The sequence below is a fragment of the Eulemur rufifrons genome, chromosome 9 (assembly GCF_041146395.1).
Source record: "Eulemur rufifrons isolate Redbay chromosome 9, OSU_ERuf_1, whole genome shotgun sequence".
Taxonomy (NCBI): domain Eukaryota; kingdom Metazoa; phylum Chordata; class Mammalia; order Primates; family Lemuridae; genus Eulemur; species Eulemur rufifrons.
The window spans coordinates 42,253,404-42,276,093 of NC_090991.1; the positions used below are offsets into that span (position 1 = coordinate 42,253,404).

Genomic DNA, 22,690 nt, shown 5'->3' on the forward strand with positions numbered 1-22,690 from the left:
ATTGCATTTGTGTTGTTGTTCTTTGATGCATTTAATAAAGAAGCACATGTATAACTATATTACAAGTTGTTAAGGCATTTTTCTATGGGTTGACCACAGAGAGACAGATCACTTTTGGACTCAGGAAATCTGGGTCTACGAAAACTAAATCTTTATTTACCTTTTGATCTAGTGTCAGGACAGCAAAAGTGTTTTATTTCCTGTGCCAATTCTGATCTATAAAAGTAAGGGATGAGATGAACTTATTTGTAAATGTTATCCTAGAGACTGGTTTGTGGGTGTATGGCTAAGTCCACACATGACATATAGAACAAATGCTTTTTAAATTCAAATCATTATTCTAGGCCAGGCGCGGCGGCTCACACCTGTAATCCCAGCACTCTGGGAGGGTGAGGCGGGAGGATCGCTTGAGATCAGGAGTTTGAGACAAGCCTGAGCAAGAGCGAGACCCCATCGCTACTAAAAAAATAGAAAGAAATGATCTTGCCAACTAAAAATATATATAGAAAAAAATTAGCCGGGCATGGTGGTGCATGCCTGTAGTCCCAGCTACTCAGGAGGCTGAGGCAGGAGGATCACTTAAGCCCAGGAGTTGGAGATTGCTGTGAGCTAGGCTGATGCCACAGCACTCTAGCTCAGGGCGATAGAGTGAAACTCTGTCTCAAAAAAAAAAAAAAAAAAGAAAAACCCCAAAACAAATCATTATTCTAGACAAATACAATCCAGAAAAAGGAAAAGATTTGTTCAACATTGATGAGGACAGTGGCTTATAATGTAAAATTATAAAATGCCAGAAAAAAGCAATGAAGATAGTGAAGGCCCCCAAAACTGCTTATTGAAATAGACTTGAAATAATTTTATGAGCATTATCTTGAGTATTCAAAAAAATCTAAATATACTTCCTACTCTTCATAAAATTACAATGTTGGGGAAAAGAACTAACCTTATAGATAAGTAATGATATTTTCCAACCTAAAAACAAGACTTATGGTTTGACAAGAGACTTTTTTTGTATGGCTATGGGCTTAACAAGGAATCTACATGTAATTTGGATGCCAAAATATTAGAATTCCTGGAATATTTCCTTGGATTAATGGGATAACAGAACTTTTTAAGTAGATTTGTCCTGAAAATCTAAAATGCACAGCAATACATTATTTCTATTAAATTGTCACACACTGTTAATGACAGTATAAATTGGCACCTCTCTGCTGTAATACAGTATAGCAACAAGTACTCATCTATTCATTCACTAATTACTTATTGTGTTGCATACTGTATGTTGGACCCGGTTCTAGGACCTGAATATATAACAGTGAACAAATAGATAAAATCCCCTGACCTCACTGAGCTTAGTAATGGAGCTATTTGTAATCATTGACTTAGCAATTCTATTTCTAGAAATTAATCCTAAAGAAATAATCATGAATATACAAAATGATTTAGTTACAAAGATGTTTCTCATGTCGAATTTTTAATAGTAAGAAACTTAAAGTAGCCCAAATGTCCAATAAATCATGATATAGCTACACAAAACAATACCAGGTTATTAAATGGTGTTATGAAAGAATATTTCTAACAAAGGAATAATGTTCCCAACCTGCTGTTAAGATTAAAAGCAGGCTACAACTGCTAAGAGGCATGGGAGAACTTTATGGAGTTGTTCTAAAACTTGATTATGATGGTGGGTGTACAAATAAAGATTTTATGAAAATGTATTGAACTGTATACTTAAAATGGATGAATGTAATTGTATACCTCAACGAAGCTGTGAAAAACACAAAATATTCTGTTATGAAATTATTTTTAACTTAAAAGTTATTTATAAAAACGAATTAGAAACAGGCCAGGCGTGGTGGCTCACGCCTGTAATCCTAGCATTCTGGGAGGCCGAGTGGGAGGATCGCTTGAGTTGAGACCAGCCTAAGCAAGAGCAAGAAGAGCGAGATCCCGTCTCTACTAAAAGGCGAAAGATTTATTCGATCTGAAGAGAAACTACAGTATGCGTCTCTACTAAAAATAGAAAAATTCGCCCAGTGTTGTGGCCTGCGCCTGTAATCAGCTACTCTGAAGGCTGAGGCAGGAGAATCGCTTGAGCCCAGGAGTTTGAGGTTGCTGTGAGCTATGGTCACGCCACTGCACTCTAGTCCAGGTGACAGAGCGAGACCCCATCTCAAAAAAAGAAATGCTTTTGAGAATCTATTTGTAGCAATTATGGAAATAGACATAAAAGGCTGAAATATATTAATGTAACAAACTATATGTACATATGTATTACAATCTTGATTGTGCCAATAAGCCTGGGTATGGATGATTCAAAAAGGTAGTTATAAAATTTTTAAAAATTTGTCCTTGGACATTCCAATTGATTTAACCAGTAAGCCTCGTGTTCTCAGAATTCATTTCAGATCCATCCCCAATCCCCCTCCCCCCACAAAAATATATCTACATATTGTGTGTGTGTGTGTGTGTGTGTGTGTGTGAAAAGCTGACTAGAGAAGCTGGAAAATTGCCATTTCCTCCCGCTGCTTGCTACTAGGGATTCAAGATTTTTCCTGTTTTACAACTTGAGGGAAACTGGGGAACTTGGTACAGGATCCCAGCATTGAAGTGGGGCTCAAGTGAAATGACTCCCATTTTCTTCCCAGCCCGCATGTCCTCTAGGAAAAAAAATGACTCTACCTGCTGGGCCCCCTTCCCCAGAGAGCCCTTTCCCAGGGCCGGTCCCACCCAACACAACTCAAACACCGCCAGGACGCTTAACACTGGGCCCGCGCCGCTCCCACTTTTCCCGCCCCGCCTCCCTCTTTTCCCGCCCAAACCTGCACCTTCCGGAAGTGGGCGTGACCCGCAGGAAGTTCTCGTGTTACGGAAAGGAACGCATTTCCGGCTCCGGTGTCATGGCTGGTTGTTACCGTGAAGAGGTGCCCGTGGCCCGTGGCGGAAAGAGGCAGCAGTTCGGGAGCCGGTTCCTGAGCGACCCGGCGCGCGTCTTCCACCACAATGCCTGGTAACCGCCCTGGCCCTTGTCCCGCTGCCCTGGAGCGCTCCAGGAAGCCCCTGACCGCCGGCCACGAGTCCCGCCGCCCTACCCGAGGCGCTCTCCTCCCAGGGGAGAAGCGCTCCCCGGCCAGCCACTCGCCCTGCCCGCAGCTAGGACGTGAGGCCCCTAAACTGCCCATTTGATTTTCCCAGGGACAATGTGGAGTGGTCGGAAGAGCAGGCCGCGGCAGCGGAGAGGAAAGTCCAGGAGAACAGTTCCCAGCGGGTGTGCCAGGAGAAACAAGGTGCGCCCCTCAGTGATGTTGACAGCCAGCGTACTGCTGAACGAGCCCTCCCGGAGAGGCCAAAGAACTGTGGCCTCCGAGATCCTTTGTTACTGGCCCGTTGTGAAACTCAGGAGTAGAACGGGAAGGGATGAGCAAGGAGGGAAAAGGTGGCACTGTAACACAATCTTGTTGAAACATATGGGGGAGTTCGTGTTTATTTTAATTTGGGGGAGGGTAACTCTTTAATTCTGTTAACTAGATCCGTATTGATATGGCTGGTCTATGGCAACTGTGGTCGCATGATCATTGTAGAGGCTGTACCTTCTACTTTATTTGCATTTGCCTTTGAAGGTAGATTCAAGTGATCACATTCTAAATATTGTTGGAAGAGGGGGCTAAAGACTCCTAAAGACTGGTGATCATGTCTTTTACTTGTGTGATGGATATGAGGATTTAGGACTTATGCCAAGGAAAGATAGATGAAGTAGAGTGGAGATAAATCTGGCCAAAGAAAAAGAGGTGAACAATTTCACTGCAAAATATCCCTGGATACTGAAATCAGGACTGATTGGTCCAGACAGTTGAAGGTAGGACTAGAAATTTGAGAGGTGGTGCATCCCTGTGGCACAATTGGTTAGGCCGTTTGGCTGTTAACCAAAAGTTTGGTGGTTCAAGGCCTCCCAGAGACACTCTTTCACATTTTGGGCTGGATGAAACAGAAAAAAAAAAAAAAAAAAAAAAAAAAAGAAATTTGAGAGGAATACCACTGAAAGAGTTTTGTGCAACAATGAGAAGATTCCAGTTACAAAATATTATCCAGCATAGCTTGACAGAGACTGATCAGAGCAAGTTAAGAGTTGAAAAGGATTTTGAAAATCATGTAGTCCAATATCCTCTTTTTACAGTTAAAGAAATTTGGACTGCAGGACATTAAGGGTTTTGCCCAAAGGTAAGCAGTCAGTAATAGCGGTGGTGGAACTAAAGTCCAGTTTCTTAGGTTTTTATTGTTTCTACTACACTGAAGACATTTTTTTTCTTGTCACCATTTTCTATTTTTCTTTTAGCCTTGTCTCCATTTTTAGTATCTATTAGTAGTATTAAATGCATTCCTGGGCTCTATACTCTAAAGAACCACAGGCAAAGGATATATTTGAAGAATTTCAGGGATGTAACCATTGAGTTTACATGAGGAACAGCTGAAGAAACTGTGATATTTAGCTTGTAAAAGAGAAGATTTAGAGGGGAAAATAACTGCACGTAAATACAAGAGTTGCTCCTCATGGCCCTGAGAAATAGTAGGACCTTTCGACTAGGAGTAATTAGTAAGATTTTTGCTTAATGTTAGAATTTTCTAGGAGTTAAGAGCCGTCTAGAGATGTGGGAGGAAAATTGATAGGTAGTAAGTTCTCTGGCAGATGGTTCAAGCAGAAGTTAGATACCTTGGGAATGATGAATGGGGGAATTCAAGTATAATGATAGTTGGCAGGACGAAATGACCTCAGAAGTGCCTTTAGCTCTTGATGATATCTGAGAGCTGGTTCTTAAAATTTTTTCTTAAATATTTACAGTTGATTATGAGATCAATGCCCACAAATACTGGAATGACTTCTACAAAATCCATGAAAATGGGTTTTTCAAGGATAGACATTGGCTTTTTACCGAATTCCCTGAGCTGGCACCTAGCCAAAACCAAAATCCTTCGAATGGCTTGCTCTTGGAGAACAAGAGTGAAATACCTCAATCTAGAAGCTGTGAGGATGGACCTGGTTTAATAATAGAAGAACAGCACAGGTGTTCTTTGAACCGCCTTAGACATGAAACACAGATGCCTCCTGTGGAGGAGAATGTAACTAAGAAACTCAGTCAACTGGAAATTTGTGCTGACGAGTTTCCTGGATCCTCAGCTACCTACCGAATACTCGAGGTAAGCTTTTATCATCCTACTAGTGCAGTAAGTGAAGCTGTTATATTGTGCATATGAAGTGGTGTAGAGAGGCTAACAACAAAAGTAACTTCTATCTGATGAAGCTGGCTAGACTTGACCCTTATATATTGGCCTGGAATTGCCTCCATTTTTGGACTAATGAAATGCCCTGAATGTAGGCCAGATATCTGATGGTTGATCACCTGGGAATGCCCTATTGCTTCCAAAAGTTGTAGCATCATTCTGTACCTGCCACATGCCACTGTTTCATATAGGTGAAAGAGCACAAGATCATGGTGCTACCCCTCTGGAAAAAACTCTCAGGTCACAAGACAACATGTTACTTCTCTTCTTCTACAGTTATAGAAACAGAGAAAGTAGCGGGGATGGTGCCTGCATCTCAGGCCTAGGAGAATTCTCATTCTCTGAGTTTGGATGGTGTTGCTGGAGAGTCTAGACCTGGAAATGTGTCTAGGTTGGTATCACAACAAATTCACAAGTAGGGACTACATACTCCACTGGAAGCTGATTGTGGAGTTGGTTAGCCTTGGGATTGAGTCCTAGGCATGATCTTGGACAAGTCCCTTACCCTCTCCGAGCAATGGGACTGCTGCCTCTGCACCTAGTGTTAATAGTTACGAGGTTTGAGATACTGTATGTAAAACAGCTAAGAACAATGGCACATGGTTAAGCCCTTAGTAAATGGTTGCTGTTTTTATTGCCACACACAGCACTGTAGGTAGGACAGAGTTACCATGTTCTCCTTTTCATAAATTTCAGCATAGCCTATTAGAAACATTTTTCCTATAACAGTATAGTAGAGTGCAGTGAGAAAATATTTCATCTGTAGGACAGCTAGGACTGAAAAGGTAAAACAACCTCGTGCCCTTTTTCTATGTCAGCTCCCTTCTGCTAATGAAATCCCATGCTGTTTTAAGGGTTCCTGAAGTCCAGATCAGGGAATGTCATGGGTACTGTTTAGCTCCCGTCACTATACGTTCCCTAATACACTTAGGTAGGATTATTTATTATTGTTTGTTCATTATTTATCTAGCTTCAAGCAATTATTTGGAAAGTTCGGTGATTAATCATTCATTTCTATCTGCAGGTTGGGTGTGGTGTGGGAAACACAGTCTTTCCAATTTTACAAACTAACAAGTAAGTATGTTACAGAGATTATATAATAGCAACGAAGAGAGAAGTGGAAGTTTTTTCAAAACTGGCTGTATCACACTTTAACAGTAGTTATCAGGAAGCATGGATTACAGGGAATTTATATTTCTACATTATTCATTTATGGGTTGTTTTAATTGGATGTGTAAGTTAACTTTTGTCAATAGGAAAATTAGACGTAAAACCTGCTACAGTGTTAGTCTATAGTGCTTTCCTCAAAGGTGCTTAAAAACATGTTCAATTTCTCCACTCTTGTGATCTCTCTGAGGAACAGTCAATGACGACACTGTTGTTACCCCTGTGGTCTCCCTGAGAAAGCAGACATGGATGAAAGTGAGACAACACACTGTTTCTGTCTACTCAAACAGAACACTCCTGGCACCAGCCACGGGGGTGGGGGTTGCCCACACCAACCAATTCTGCAACACCAGCTGGGTGTCCTGCAATTCAATTCTCACAGTATCCACCTAGAGTTAGCATAGTATCAGATCCCACAGATTAAGGGTTTAGTCCCACAAATCTTTGCAATTCAGATGCCATTGGCAATTCCGGGCTACTGTGCTTTTGACCTAGGGACCCCCTCCTCTGGTTCAATAATTTTCTAGAATGGCTCACAGAACTTATAGAAACACTTTACTCATGTTTTCTTGTTTATTATAAAGGATACAGTTTAGCAGCTAGATGCAGATGTACATAGGATAGGGTACAGCAGGGTCCCAAGATCAGGAGCTTCTGTCCCCAAGGAGTTGGGGCATGTTGCCTTCCAGCATGTGGATGTGTTCATGGACCCAGAAGCTCAGCAAGAGTTTTTATACAGCTTAATCTCCATCCCCCACCTCCTACCAGGACATTGGTGAGTGAGGCTGAAAGTTTCAGCCCTTTAATCACTTGGCCTTTCTGGTGCTGGCCTCATCCTAAGGCTATCTAGGGGCCCCACCCTAAGTCACCTCATTAACATGAATTCTGTGTGACCCAGAGGGGTTAATTATGAATAAAGACAATTCTGCTACCCAGGAAATTTCCTAGGGTTTTTGGATCTCTGTGCCTGGAACCATGGACAAAGGCCAAATATATTTATTATACCATACCTGTTTTCAAACCACTCATGGAAGTGACATTCCAGTTCTATATTCTCCATTGGAACTCACTGTTTCCCAAAGGTTCTATATAAAAAACTGCCAGTTTAGCCTACAGTATTTAACAGGATCATTAGCCTCATTACAAATATGTATTTTATTAGAAATTTATAAGAAAATGGCAAGTCATAGTAGCAGACAGTAAAGAAAAGTGATTGTTCTGCCCTTAATGTCATGAACCTACCTCAAATAGGAGATTGACTTATGTTCAAGAGTTATGGCCATCGATCATCAGTGTCATCAATGGATGTAAAAATGAATTGAGATAACATCTTCACTACAGCCTGGTTGTACCATTTAAATTAAGATCACTGTGTTCAGTATCTTGCTGGAACCCACTTGTTCATGTAATTCACTGGCTTAGAATTGGCATAGGCTTTCTACTGCCTATGAATGAGGTTTAAATTGTTCAGCATAGTTATAAAAACCCTATACAAGATTATGCCCTATGAAGTATGTCTTGTTTCTTATCCCTCAATGTGTTGGTCACACTGTGCATGTCTTTCCCTGACTCTGTATCTTCCCAGAATGTCCTCCTTTGTTTTTATTAGAGTGTCTCCTCCCTTCCTCAAATTCTGGGTGAGAAGCATCCAGAAAACTTCCCTAATTAATACACTCTATCTCTGTCATTCTATTGTCTTTGCAGCCCTTTCATATGTTTCTTGTGTTACCTCACTGGCACTTCTCAAAAGTACTTAACATTTTTTTTCTGTTGTATCTGATGAAGCCTTTGGATCCCTTCTCAGGGGCCAATGTATTTTTGTTTGTTTGGTTTATTTTTATGTACACCAGCTTTACTGATACATAATTTAAGGTATACAATGTGATGGCTTTAAGTATATTCACAGAGATATGCAGCCATCACCACAGTCAATTTTAGAACGTTTTCATCACCTGAAAAAGAAGACCCATACCCATTAGCACTAATCCCCGTTTCCTGATGTGCCCCACTCCCTGCTGATCCTGGGCAGCAACTCATCTACAAATACACAAATCTGTATATAGAGTTGTCTCAGGATAATTTGTTTGATATATAAGGTAAAACTGAGAAGACCAATTATATTGAAGTACAGTTCTATCCACAGAGCTCAATTAAAGACTCTGATTTCAAAATTAACACTGTCAGCCCTTTGAATCCACGAGTTCCGCAGCTGAGGATTCACAGAGGGCAGAGCTGTGTCTGCCAGAACGTAGCACGTGACCTTGGTGGGTACTCGGCAGATGCAGTTGCCTGGCTGATTATAGGACACGACACGTGTAGCCCTTGCTCTCTAGAGCAGAACTTTCTGCAGTGATATTTCTACATCTTCACTATCCCTTGTGGTAATCATGAGAAACAGGTGAAATGTATCTAACACTGAGAAACTGAATTTTTTTTGAGACAGTCTCTGTTGCCCGGGCTAGAGTGCTGTGGCATCAGCCTAGCTCACAGCATCCTCAAACTCCTGGGCTCAAGCAATCCTCCTGCCTCAGCCTCCTGAGTAGCTGGGACTACAGGCATGCACCACCATGCCTGGCTAATTTTTGTATATATTTTTAGTTGTTCAGCTAATTTCTTTCTATTTTTTGTAGAGACGGGATCTCTCTCTTGCTCAGGCTGGTCTCGAACTCCTGAGCTCAAACAATCCTCCCACTTTGGCTACCCATAGTGCTGAGATTACAGGCGTGAGCCACCATGCCCAGCCAGAAACTGAATTTTTAATTTAAATAGCCACATGTAACTAGTGGCTGCCGTGTAACAGTACAGCTTCCCAGCTTATTAGTCATTTTTGTATCTCCTAGAAGTTGTCTGCTCCAAAAGTCAACAGTTTAGAGAAAAGGGGAGCCTGGACCTTTGAGAAGTTGGAGGTATCAGGTACCCGCTAAAGTCCAAGGGACTGACTCAAACAATGAGCCCAACAGTGCAGAACAGCTCTGGGCTGTTTCTGAAATGGCACAGAGCCTTCCTCTTCCCCCATTTGTGTTTTCCCCTGTCCCAACAAAAATAACTCTGGCATTGCAGGTAGTTTTGTATTTTGAAGACTTCAGAATAAATATATATTGTGTTTTCATAATTGAAAGCAATTTTGGTAGTTACTAAAATCAGTTTAACATTTTTTATGTTGCTCCCTTGTGCTAAGGTATGTCTTGGCTAGACTTTGGGGATAGGAAAAATAAGCACTGGGATTGTGTCTTGTTCATCTTTGTCTCCCCAGCACCTAGGATAATATCCAGTACATAGTGGAACCTCAGCAGAGTTTGGTGAACAAAAAAATGAAAGATGTAATCTTTGCTGTCATGGCAGTCACCATGAGGTAGGGGCAGGCAGACAGGTACAGATGTGTTCTTGGAGTGGAGAAAGTGCCAGGCTAGCTCAGAAAATATGCAGAAGTTCTCACGGTGGCATCAGGCAAGGTTTCATTTGAAGAAAAAGTGAGGTTTGTAGGGGAGAAAGGAGAGGACATTGTTTTGAAACTCACTGATTATTTTATAAACTTAATATTAGCTATAACCACAGGACCTAAAAGAAGATAGAAATCAAAAAGCATTTTAACCAAAATGAAATGTGACTAAAAAAAGTGGTTTCTTGAATGAATGGTATTTTTTGCCATTTGCCCTTTTAAGTCCAGTTTGTAGTCTAATTGTTCTTTTTTTCATGCCCATTTCAGTGACCCAGGACTCTTTGTTTACTGTTGTGATTTTTCTTCCACAGCTGTAGAACTAGTTAAGGTAAGTACAATGGCTCCTATCAGTAATTTTCATTGATTAAAGGGAAAAGGGGTCTCCTAAAAATCAGGGTCTCTAGCTACATTCTCATTGTATTGTGATCTGTAGGTAAAAGACTTACCGATACAGGCACACTTTGTTTTATTGCACGTCACTTTATTGTACTTGGCACATAGCACATTTTTTACAAATTAAAGATTTGTGGCAACCCTGTGTTGAGTAAGTCTATTGGTGCCATTTTTCCAATGCCATGTGCCCACGTAGTGTCTCTATGTCATGTTTTGGTGATTCTCAGAATATGTCATATTATGGTAATCTGTGTTTTTTATTTTCTTCTTTTTGCATGAGCAAGAGCTAAGGCTAATGTTGTGGTGATCAGTGATCTGTAATAGTACTATTGTACTTGTTTTGGGGGACCATAAATCATGCCCATATGATTTATCAACTTAATCGATAAATATGTGTGGTTTTTGTTTTGTTTTGTTTTGTTTTTGAGACAGAGTCTTGCTCTGTTACCCAGGCTAGAGTACCATGGCCTCTGCCTAGCTTGTAACAACCTCAAACTCCTGGGCTCAAGCAATCTTCCTGCCTCAGCCTCCCGAGTAGCTGGGATTACAGGTGCAAGCCACCATGCCTGGCTAATTTTTTCCATTTTTAGTTGCCTGGCTACTTTCTTTCTATTTTTAGTAGAGATGGGGTCTTGCTCTTGCTGAGGCTGGTCTCGAAACTCTTGACCTCAAGCCATCCTCCAGCCTCGGCCTCCCAGAGTGCCAGGATTACAGGCATGAACCACCATGCCTGGTCGATAAATATGTGTTCTGTCTGCTCCACCAGTTGCTCATCCCTCTGCTTGTCTTCAGGCCTCCCTATTCCATGAGACACAAAAATATTGAAATTAAGCCACTAATTTCAACCCTACAGTGACCTTAGAACACTTAGAAGTGTTCAAGTGAAAAGAAGAGTGGCATGTTGCTCACTTTAAATCAAATGCTAGAAATGAGTGAGCTTAGTGAAGAAAGCATGTCAAAAGCTAAGGTAGGGCAAAAGCTAGGACTCTTGTTCCAGTTAGCCAAGTTGTGAATGCATAGGAGAAGTTGGGATTTTTTTGTTTGTTTTGTTTTGTTTTGAGACAGAGTCTTACTCTGTTGCCTGGGCGCGTGCCATGGTGTCAACCTAGCTCAAGTGACCTCCAACTCCTGGGCTCAAGCAATCCTCCTGCCTCAGCCTCCCAAATAGCTTAGACTACAGGCACGCACCACCATACCCAGCTTATTTTTTCTAGTTTTAGTGGAGACAGGGTCTCGTTCTTGCTCAGGCTGGTCTTGAATTCCTGAGCTCAAGCGCTCCTCCCGCCTCGGCCTCCCAGAGTGCTAGGATTACAGGCATAAGCCACCTCGCCTGGCCAAAGGAAAAGTTCTTGAAGGAAAGTAAAAGTGCTACTCCAGTGAACACCTGAGTGATAAGAAAATTAGAAGCCTTATTACTGCTATGGAGAAAGTTTTAGTGGTCTGGGTAGAAGATTAAACCAGCCACAACATTCCCTTAAGCCAAAGCCTAATCCAGAACAGGGGCCCAACCCTCTTCACTTCAGCGAAGGCTGAGAGAGCTGAGGAAGCTGCAGCAGAAAAGTTTGAAGCCAGCAGAGGTCGGTTCCTGAGTTTTAAGGAAAGAAGCACTTTGCACTAGTACAAGGTGAAGCAGCAAGTGCTGATGGAGAAGCTGCAGCAAGTTATCCAGAAGATCTGGCTAAGATCATTGATGAAGGTGGCTAAACTAAATAACAGATTTTCAATGTACACAAAACAGCCTTCTATTGAAAAAAAATGCTATTTAGGACCTTCATAGCTAGAAAGAAGTCAATGTCTGGCTTCAGAACTTCAAAGGACAGGCTGACTCTCTTGTTACAAGAGGCTATTTAAGAAATACATTTTATAAGGCTATAATTGCTGCCATAGATAGTGATTCCAGTGATGGATCTGGGCAAGGTAAGTTGAAAACCTGCAAAGGATTCATCATTCTGGGTGTCATTGTTTTTAATAGGAGGAGGTCAAATAACAGCACTAACAGTGGTTTGGAAGAAGTGGATTCCAACCCTTGGGGATGACTTTGAGGGGTTCAAGACTTCAGTGGAGGAAGGAACTGCAGATGTGGAAATAGCAAGAGAACTAGAATTAGAAGTGGAGCCTGAAGATGTGACAGAATTACTGCAATCTCCTGATGAACCTTGAATGTCTGCGGAGTTGTTTCTTTTTTTTTTTTTTTTTTTTTTTTTTTGAGACAGAGTCTCACTCTGTTGCCCGGCTAGAGTGAGTGCCGTGGCGTCAGCCTAGCTCACAGCAACCTCAAACTCCTGGGCTTAAGCGATCCTACTGCCTCAGCCTCCCGAGTAGCTGGGACTACAGGCATGTGCCACCATGCCCGGCTAATTTTTTCTATATATATATTTTAGTTGTCCATATAATTTCTTTCTATTTTTAGTAGAGACGGGGTCTCACTCTTGCTCAGGCTGGTCTTGAACTCCTGACCTCGAGCGATCCACCCGCCTCGGCCTCCCAGAGTGCTAGGATTACAGGCGTGAGCCACCGCGCCCGGCCCGGAGTTGTTTCTTATGGATGAGCAAAGAAAGTTTCTTGAGATGGAATCTACTCCCGGTGAAGATGCCATGAATGTTGCTGAAATACAACAAAGGATTTAGAAGATTACATAAACTTAGTTGACAAAGCAGCAGCAGGGTTTGAGAGACTCCAATTTGAAAGATTTGTGAGTAAAATGCTGTCAAACAGCACTGCATGCTACAGAGAGATCTCCCGTGACAGGAGGAGTCAACGTGGCAAACTTCACTGTTGTCTTATTATAAGAAATTGCCACAGTCCAGTCAACCTCCAGCAACCACCACCCCGCTCAGTCAGCAGCGGTCAACATTGCGGCAGGACCCTCCACCAGCAAAAAGGTTACGACTCGCTGAAGGCTCGGATGATCGTTAGCATGTTTTAGCACTGAAGTATTTTTTAATTAACATACATTGTTTTTTTAGATGTGTTGCAATTGTACATTTAATAGACCACAGCATAGTATAAACTTGCATATGCACTAGGAAACCAAAAAATTCATGTGGCTCATGTTATTTCTGTGGTCTGGACCCAAACTTGCAATATCTGTGAGGAATGCCTGTACTAAATCTGCCAGTTACCAAATGTGTGATTTGGGGCAGGTTTCTTGACCCTCTCTAAATTTAGGTTTTAAGGATTGAATTGAGATGATTCAGTCAGGATTCTTTGAGTTACAAGTAACAGAAACATCTAGACAAACTCAGGCAAAAGGGGGAATATCATAAGGGCACAAAGTATAGCCCCAAGTTCATGGTGTCTTACCTCTCCTTGCCCAGTGCCCATTTGTTTTTTGTTTTTTCTCTGCAGACCAGCTTTCTCTAATAGATTGTTCCTGGTTTTTCACGTGGACCTAATGTTCTTGCCCTCTTGGTCCCTTACAAGTCTACCCTGTTGACGTGTTCACGTAGCCTCACCAGAATGACTGTCCCAAATCCAAAGTCTTTGGAAAGAGTATGGTTGACTCAGCTCAGCTGATGAATCTACTTGCCTTGTTTGAAACAGCTGTGGCCAATGAGAAACAAAGTCACATTTATGGAGAAGAGGGACATGGATAAGAGAAGATGCCCTAAAATGTGTCTGTTATAATCGTGTGTAATGCTTTCAGCACAGGAGCTCGGGAATTGGTAGTTCCGTCTTTCTGGAATTATTCTGATGGATCGAGACTACATTAATATTGAAGCTTATCTTTACTGAATTTTATGATAGCAAAGTACAGGTTAAATTTTCTACATCTAGAGAAATAGATTTTCCTGGAAAATTTTATGGTCTATGTAATATTCTATAGTTGGGAGTTGTTTTAAATCATGGTTTGTAAGTACACTTTGTCTCTCTTTATGAGGTTTTTCTTTTCCCTGTTGGTCATTTATTTTCCTCATTTTCCAGTCCTCGGATCTGACTTCATGTATGAGAAGTGCAAGAACTTGTCAAAATAAAGAATAAAAGTAGGGAAGTCAGGAATGTTCCATTTTAAAAGCACCAGTTAGATTCCACAGGATCTTCCCTGGGTTGTTCCTGATTCTTACCCTTTGAGTCCCCCTTGGAAAAACATGTGCTATAATGATTAGGAATATACGCCGTGTGGAAAGTAGCAGCAGTTACATTTAAACCAAGATAAGCTTTTCTCCAGGCTGTGTTAACATTTTCTAAACAGGTTGTCTCTTCCAACTATCTGCAGACAAATTCAGAATATGATCCTTCTCGGTGTTTTGCCTTTGTTCATGACCTGTGTGATGAAGATAATAGTTACCCAGTGCCCACAGACAGCCTTGACATCATTGTTCTCATATTTGTTCTTTCAGCAATTGTTCCAGACAAGTAAGTTCTAGGTTCTTTGACCAGTTTTCATGACAAAAACAAAGGCTTGGTTAAGGTCGTTGGTATTAGAGTAGGGCTCAATATAGAAAGGGTTTTGTTTATGTTTTGATAGACACAAAGAAGCCACAGCATCCATAGTGATGTAAGCATCTCAATCATTTTCCTAAATTTGTCTTAAGTCCAACTTCTGTTTCAGCCTCTAAACTTCTCCTTGCTAACTGTAGTGGTTGCTTTTATTATTATGGTTTAACACATTGACTGCCACACTAGAAAAAAATTTTGTTTTTCCTTGGAGCCCACAGCATTTTATTACAAAAAACAAAACAATCCTTTCTAATTTAATGAAAAATTTGTTATCTTCTATTGTTTTCTGTGCGTGACTTATGTGCAACTTGAAAAATAGTTCTCGAGGCTCCTAAGGTGAAGAGACGTGTGAGTTACATATGCTTCACGAGGCCCCAGGCTCAAAACTAGCGTGAGTGAAATAAAACTCACATGGCAGTTAATGTGTTAATATTCACAAAGAATGGGGGAGAAGTCTTGAGTATATGGGGAAATTCCTTATTGGTAATCTCATAGCATACTATTTCAGAACTGGGTGCCACAATGTCTCATTATTGCCCTTTAAAATGGTTTAGGTAGAACAAGCTCATTAACAGCATAAAATTTGTGTTGAAGCTAAACTAAGGTGTTCTCTGGGCTGGGTACAGTGGCTCATGTCTGTAATCTTAGCACTTTGGGAGGCAGAGATAGGAGGATTGCTTGAGGCTAGGAGTCTAAGACCAAGCTGTGCTGGTCTTAACTGAGAGACCCCCATCTCTACAAAAAACAGAAAAATTAGCCAAGTGTGGTAGCATGTGCCTATGTCCCAGCTACCTGGGAGGCTGAGGCAGGAGGATCACTTGAGCCCAGGAGTTTGAGGTTGCAGTGAACTATGATGATGCCACTGTACTCTAACCTGGACAGCACAGCAAGACCCTGTCTCAGTTTTAAAAAGAAAAACCTCATATGTATCAGGCAGACAGTAGTCCCTATGAAACTACTGATGATGAGAGATGGTGGCTAAGAGATTCAGGCACTAATGACTAAGAACATAGAAGCCCTTGTGACTGCCAGACTCCATTGAATCAGGACAGGCCAGGGGGTTGGTACAGTGATCTAGGCAAACCGCATCCCCAAAATCATGGGATTAGGATAGCTTCTGAGAGACTTCAGACATCTATTTACTTTCTGAATATCAGAGCCCATCAAAGGATGATGAAGTAAATTAGCATTAGAGGTCAAGGTAAGCTGGTGTCAGAAAGCTGGCAGATCACATGACTGAAGACAGGCTCAGTGAGTGAGATCCTGGTGTACCCTGGAAATCCGTGGACCCAGTGCTGGCTCCACAGGGCAGGAGCTTTGAGTGATCTTCTTTAGCCCACATTTCCTGTAGGATTGGACTGAAATCATCTGACCTTAGGAGAGTGTTACGAGTGTGAAATAAAGACACATGAAGGACAGCCCCAAAGGCCTGGCATGGTCCTAAACTTTAACAACAGCAGTTCAAATGCTACAAACTTTTAAAAAATCAACATGGATTAAAACAAAACCTTAAAAATTTGTTATTCAGAATGTAAATAGACTTTGAAATGTTTTTTCTCAGTTTGTAACATTTATGCTTCTGAAATTATGAACATTTACCCCATACCAAGAATTTGGAGGATACTGCATATGGAAATGCAGGTGTCAATGTAAAGCCCTCTGCCTGTAGTACTCATTTGCATACTGATCGTATCGCCATGTAAATTGCAAGTGCTTGAGGACAAGTCTTCCGTACAGTCTGCACGGAAAGAGCTCAGGTCAAATGCGACAGGCAGATGAGTCAGCTAGCAGTCCTCGCTCTGGGTAGTGACAGTTCCATTCAGAGAGCCACGGGAGCACAGGGCAGGGATGGCTAGCCCAGGACCAGGAGGAAGTGAGCCAGATGGAAGGCATGGAACTTTCCCCCACCCTGAAGCCCTACAGCAGAAGCACTTTGTCCTTCGGCCTTTTCAGGCTGAAGGCAGCAGGTCAAGGCCACAGTTGTGAGCAGACATCCAGCTACATGTACTCCAGTTCAAACTGAAGCAAGGGTAGCGGAGCTAAGATTCTGGGGTTGTGTGTCAGAGTTAGGAAGAAAGTCTGCTGGCTTTTTGGGATATGCTACAGGGAAAGGGAACCCTGTTCTCGAGGACACCTGGTCACCATTCTCTGCTGCCCCACAGGATGCAGAAGGCTATCGACAGGCTGAGCAGGCTTCTGAAGCCTGGAGGGATGATGCTTCTGCGAGATTATGGCCGCTACGACATGGCCCAGCTTCGGTTTAAAAAAGGTATTTTGATATTATAATCAACAAGGGTTTTGCCATCAGAATAGAGGCTCTAGAATTAGAGCTCCATATATAAAGCCATTTAAAATAGGGCAAGAGTTGTATATTTTTGAAGAAAACTTAAGAGGCTTGTATAATCTAGATACTGAGGTCTTTTTAACCAAGACAACTACTTATAGAAGAGCTATTTTTAGAAAGACATTTGAAAGACATAAATAGTTTTAAATGTGGTATGACAAAAGATGCCATTAAAAAGTCAAAAGACATGACAGATTGAGAAGGAATATTTTCAGTGCATATAACAGACTTAATATCTATGCTCTTCAAAGGGCTGTCATGAAATTGATAAGAAAAAGATCAGTGACCCACCCAAAAAACAGGCAAGGAGTATTTAAAGTCCGTTCACAGAAGAGCATATCTAAATGACCAATAAACAAAACTTCAAGGAGATAAAAATAACGAGATAGTACTTCTTACTGCTGGCCAATTCAAAGAAAAAGATACACCTACATTACTGGTAGAAGTATGAAGTTTTGTGGGCCTTTATAAAGCACCCAGATATTATTTATTCAATCCAGTAGTCTTCTAGGGGAATTGTTCAAGAACCAGCACCTGACATATGGATAAGGGGATTTGCTTGTCACCTGAGGTAGGTCCTGTATTGCTGGGCTCGAAGGGATTTCCATTCTGTATTACAGAGTGAGAGAACTAAGGCGCAGGTGAGTATTTTCAACTGATCCCGAGTATAACGGTCTCTGGGGGGAATAAATGTATACATGTGTGATTATATTGGATTCAGGAAGGTATAGAAGGACATGTGCCAGGTGGTAAAATTGAGGTAAAGTCAGGAGGTTAACAGCAGAAGGGAAGGAATGGGATTCTGAAAACCGGCTCTCAGTTAAAAAGTAAAATAAAATAAGAAGGGAAGGAGTGTCCACGATACAAATAGTATATGAGTTGCCATAGTTATGGTTTTGTGTGTAGACACATGGAGAGACATGCAAAAGGACAGTGTCCACAATGGTAATGGTGGCTGTCTTAGGTTTCCTTAAACTCAGCCATATTGCTTGAATTAATTTTTTTTTTTTTTGAGACAGAGTCTCACTCTGTTGCCCGGGCTAGAGTGCCATGGCGTCAGCCTCGCTCACAGCAACCTCAAACTCCTGGGCTCAAGTGATCCTTATGCCTCAGCCTCCCATGTAGCTGGGACTACCGGCATGCGCCATCATGCCCGGCTAATTTTTTCTATATATTTTTAGTTGGCCCGTTATGTTCTTTCTATTTTTATTAGAGATGGGGTCTCGCTCTTGCTCAGTCTGCTATCGAGCTCCTAACCTCCAGTGATCCACCCGCCTCGGCCTCCCAGAGTGCTAGGATTACAGGCGTGAGCCACCGCGCCTGGCCTGATTTTTTTTTTTTTTTTAAACAGTGAGTTTGTGCCTTTAATTCGGGGTGAGGGTGGATAATGTGAGCAAGTTGTTTTCATCAAACAGAATTCTAGGAGAGACTAAGAATCTCATATGTTATCTGACATTGGAGTTTGATTTATTCCCTTTGAGTTGCCCTTCTCCGAAGCACCACTCCTTTGTAGGAGAGAAATTACAGATTCTTGCAAAGGACCTAGTGTAACCAAGAAAGGAGTCTGCTCCCTGCCCAAGAAAGTGTTATCTCAGTTAGCATTTCATTAGCAATGACATTCAAAGAAGCACTTTAAAGTTTCTCTGATTTTTACCATGTCACTGTGCAGGTCAGTGTCTATCTGGAAATTTCTATGTGAGAGGTGATGGCACCAGAGTTTACTTCTTCACACAAGGTATGAAACACTCATCTTTTTGTGCTAAAGGTCCCCCAAATACTAGATTAGGTGGTTTTCAAGGTACTTTCAGAAGGAAGATTATCTAATCCCTCCTACCTTTTAGACAGTCTTTTTCCGGTGGCTACCTGCCCTTCACGCCTGCCCCCAAGCCAACCGGAACTGCTTGCTGTCCCCAGACAGCCCTGGCTTGTCCACTCCACTGCTTTGCTCTTCCTTTCTGTCACTTTGTCCCAAATGGGAAACCTGCCTATTTTGCAAGACTCACTTCCAGCCCAGCCTGTTTTACTCTCTATGCTGGGTTGTGCTTTAGGTGTACCTGCCTCAGGGTAAGTCATTTCCCCAGGTTTCAGGTATAACCCAGAACTGCTGTCCTCTGCTGCTGGCCCTGTGCACAGGCGTCAGGCTCCAACAGTGCCTTATGGATACTTCATTCCTGGGCCCTTCGTTGGGTCACATACTTCTTTGAGCCTTTGGTTAAGATGATGAAACCTCTTCCCTAAAAAAATTGCTTTGACATACATATATGTAGATATTTGCATATACTTTTAAGGTGTTCGCAGAACTCTGAAGGGCAAATGTAAGCCAAAGATTAAAAAAAAAAAACAACTGACCTATAGCTTTTGTCTTCTTAAAAATTCCTCCTCTCAGCTGACTCTTAGAGAAGATCTCTTTCTGGGTTCCTGCCCTTCCCAGGTGGTTTGGCTTCCCCTACCAAAACATGGACTTCCTGTCACCAAGCCACCACTGCATTTATTAACTATAACTGAACAGCCCTGCTAAAGCCACTTAAAATACATAATGGCAGCAATCTTACAGAGCCCCGTTTGACATGGGACGTCGTAGACAAAAATGCATTTTCTTGGGGGAAATATAAACATCTTTTTTCCAAACTAGATGAACTGGACACACTTTTCACTACTGCTGGACTGGAAAAGGTTCAGAACCTGGTGGATCGTCGACTGCAAGTGAACCGAGGGAAACAGCTGACAATGTACCGAGTTTGGATTCAGTGCAAATATCGCAAGCCTCTTCTGTCCAATGCCAGCTGAGAGACACCTGGTGCTGACACAACACAAGCTCATTGTGTTGAGCGGTTTTTTGTTTGTTTCTTTTTGAGAAAGAGTCTCACTTTGTTGCCCAGGCTGGGGTGCAGTGATGCAGTCATAGCTCACTGTAACCCTGAATTCCTAGGCTTAAGCAATCCTCCTGCCTCAGTTTCCCTTGTAGTTGGGACTATAGTCATGCTACCATACGAGGCTAATTTTTTTTTTTTAATTTTTTATAGAGACAGGAGTCTTGCCTTGTTGCCTAAGCTGATCTTAAACTCCTGGCATCAAGCAGTCCTCCCACCTTGGCCTCCCAAAGTGTTGGGATTACAGGCGTGAGCCTTGGGACTTTTTAAAGAGTATCTGTAGTACAGTGCATAGCATCACATACCTATAGTCCCAGCTACTTGAGAGGCTGAGGCAGGAGGATCCCTTGAGCCTAGGAGTTCAGGTCCAGCTTGGGCAACACAATAAGCCCACATCTCTTAAAAAAATAATAATATAAATAAATAGAAAAGAATTGTCTGTGAAGTGTCTTGTTGATATTGGACAGTTTGAAAATTCAGACTCAAACTTTGAACCTAGGAAAATTGCTTTTTATCAGGATTCTAACAATTGTGCTTTATATTTATGAAGGCCTTTTAATGTATACTTTTCCCAAGTTTTGTCTTATTTTGAGATCTCTGTCTTGCCATTTTGTAACTAATAGAAATTTTATTCGTGGAAAGTATGAATTTAAAAATACCATTTGGAAATAGAATCTAAAGAAAAATATGAATAAAAAAACAAGAGTTTATTTCCATGTGAAAAAGTTATACATGATATTTGTAAGTTGCAGTAAACTATTTGGGAATTTAAATACCTGGGCAAGGCAGTTGTAACTGATACATACAAAGATGAATAAAGGTCTCATGAAGTCGTAGGGGAAGCAGGTTGGGAAGAATCGTATCTATCTTAGGATGTTTTCCTGGCACAAAAGTGTCCCTAGAAAGAGCATCAAAATGTAGTATCGCTCATGATCTCCACTTTAAATCTTAGTTCCAAGGAATTTTGAGCACAGTTCTCCCTCTAACCTATATTAAAAGGATCTTCACTTTTAGCGAAATTGTCTTTCTTGTGCCCTTAAATGTTTGACATGAAAGAAATTGAGAGAACTTCTTAATTTTACCCACATCACTTCACTTCTGAATGTGATCTGTCACCACTGTTACTTTGTGTTCTACTTTTGCTCAGTTATCATTTTTACGTGTTTCCCGCTTGATGCTCCATGCAGTTATGTGATCTATTCTTAATTTTAGCAAGTGAGGAATTTTCAATTCTTCATTCCTACATTTTGGATTTTCAGTTCAAACAAATATTCTCCCATTATTTTGCCTACTAAAATTTCAGAAAATGGGGATACATTCTATAAGGAAATGAAGAAAGGAAGTTTAAAATTCAAAGTGATGTCTGGCTTTCACCTTTTTTAAAAATGTTTTTGTTGTTTTGAAATAATTTCAAACTAACAGAAAAATATAGTACAGGAATATTGCAAAAATAGTCAAAGGATGTTTTTTTTTTCTGAATCATTTGAGACTAAGTTATAAGGTGATGTCCCAACATCGCATATCACTGTATATATTCATCACAAGTAGAAATACATGGAAACATTACTACCACCCCCAAGCCACTCATGTTTTCCTGATAGTCCTTATCACATGCAGGAACACCGTTGTGTTGCATTTAATAGTTGTGTCTCAGTCTCCTTCAGTCTGGAGCAATTTAGGCTTGCTTTCCTAACCCTGATATTTTAAGATTACAAGCTAGGTGCAGTGGGTCAGACCCCTAATCATTGCACTCTGGGATGCCCAGGTGGGAGTTTCACTTGAAGTCAGGAGTTTGAGACCAGCCTGAGCAAGAGACCCTGTCTCTATTGAAAACAGAAAAAATTAGCTGGGTATGGTGTGGCACACCTGTAATCCCAACTACTCAGGAGGCTGTGGCAGAAGGATCACTTGAGCCTAGGAGTCTGAGATTGCAGAGAGCTATGATGTTGCCACTGTACTCCAGCCAGGGTAATGGAGTAAGACTCTGGCTTGCCCCCCCCCAAAAAAGATTACAGGCTACTATGTAAACTATCTCATTGGGTTAGTGTTTCCTCATGATTTGGTTCAGTTTATGCATTTTTGTTTGGCAGGACAATCAGAAGTGATAATGTGTTCCTCACATTGCATTGTGTCAGGTGAGACATGATTTTGAATTTCCCCATTATTGGTGATGTCACTTGAGGTGTGTCAGTCGAGGTGGTGTCTGCCCAGTTCCTCCACTTAAAAGTTACTAAGTATTTTGTAAGGAAGTGCTTTGAGACTAAAAATATCCTGTTCTTCATCAATCAAACCTTATTGTTACTGTTTTTCTGAGACAGGGTCTCACTGCTCCGGGAGTTGGAGGTTGCTGTGAGCTAGGCTGACAGCACAGCACTCTAGCCCAGGCAACAAAATGAGACTCTGTCTCAAAAATAAATAAATAAATAAATTTTTTAAAAAATGAAAAAAATCTTGCTCCCATGATCCTCAATGCATTTATCTATTTGGTCAATCCCCTCATATATCGCCAATCTCCTTTTGCCACCACCCACATGTATTAATAGATGCCCTTCTCTCCTCTGTTGGGCACTGACACCAAGCTAGTGTTGCCATCGCTCCCTTACGCACCCTCCTCACCCTGTGCTGGGTCCAGCACCCCCGCAGGGCCACAGCACCCTCTGCGCCTGCGTGTTGTCTACCTTGCTTGCCTCCACCTAATGGGTTTTGAAAGGTGGGAGGAAGGGAGCTACCATCTTTTCCATTATTGAATTTACTTAAAAA

At 41.6% G+C, this 22,690-nt stretch overlaps 1 protein-coding gene across 1 annotated transcript; it reads left to right on the plus strand.

The window, feature by feature from the left end:
• The first annotated feature begins 2,672 nt into the window (after nt 1–2,672).
• METTL2A (methyltransferase 2A, tRNA N3-cytidine) lies at nt 2,673–20,582 on the plus strand. Its single transcript, XM_069483160.1, has 9 exons — nt 2,673–3,010; nt 3,196–3,287; nt 4,838–5,193; nt 6,302–6,351; nt 10,151–10,211; nt 14,493–14,632; nt 16,879–16,985; nt 18,730–18,795; nt 19,693–20,582. Exons 1-9 carry the CDS (start codon nt 2,673–2,675, stop codon nt 19,845–19,847), a joined length of 1,365 nt encoding a protein of 454 aa, XP_069339261.1. The 3' UTR covers nt 19,848–20,582.
• The last annotated feature ends 2,108 nt before the right edge of the window (nt 20,583–22,690 follow it).

Coding starts and splice junctions, on each gene's coding strand:
- METTL2A (XM_069483160.1), top strand. CDS start 2,673: ATGACTCTACCTGCTGGGCCCCCTTCCCCAGAGAGCCCTTTCCCAGGG. Junction 10,212..14,492: donor CAGCTGTAGAACTAGTTAAG/GTAAGTACAATG, acceptor AACTATCTGCAG/ACAAATTCAGAATATGATCC. Junction 18,796..19,692: donor AGTTTACTTCTTCACACAAG/GTATGAAACACT, acceptor TTTCCAAACTAG/ATGAACTGGACACACTTTTC.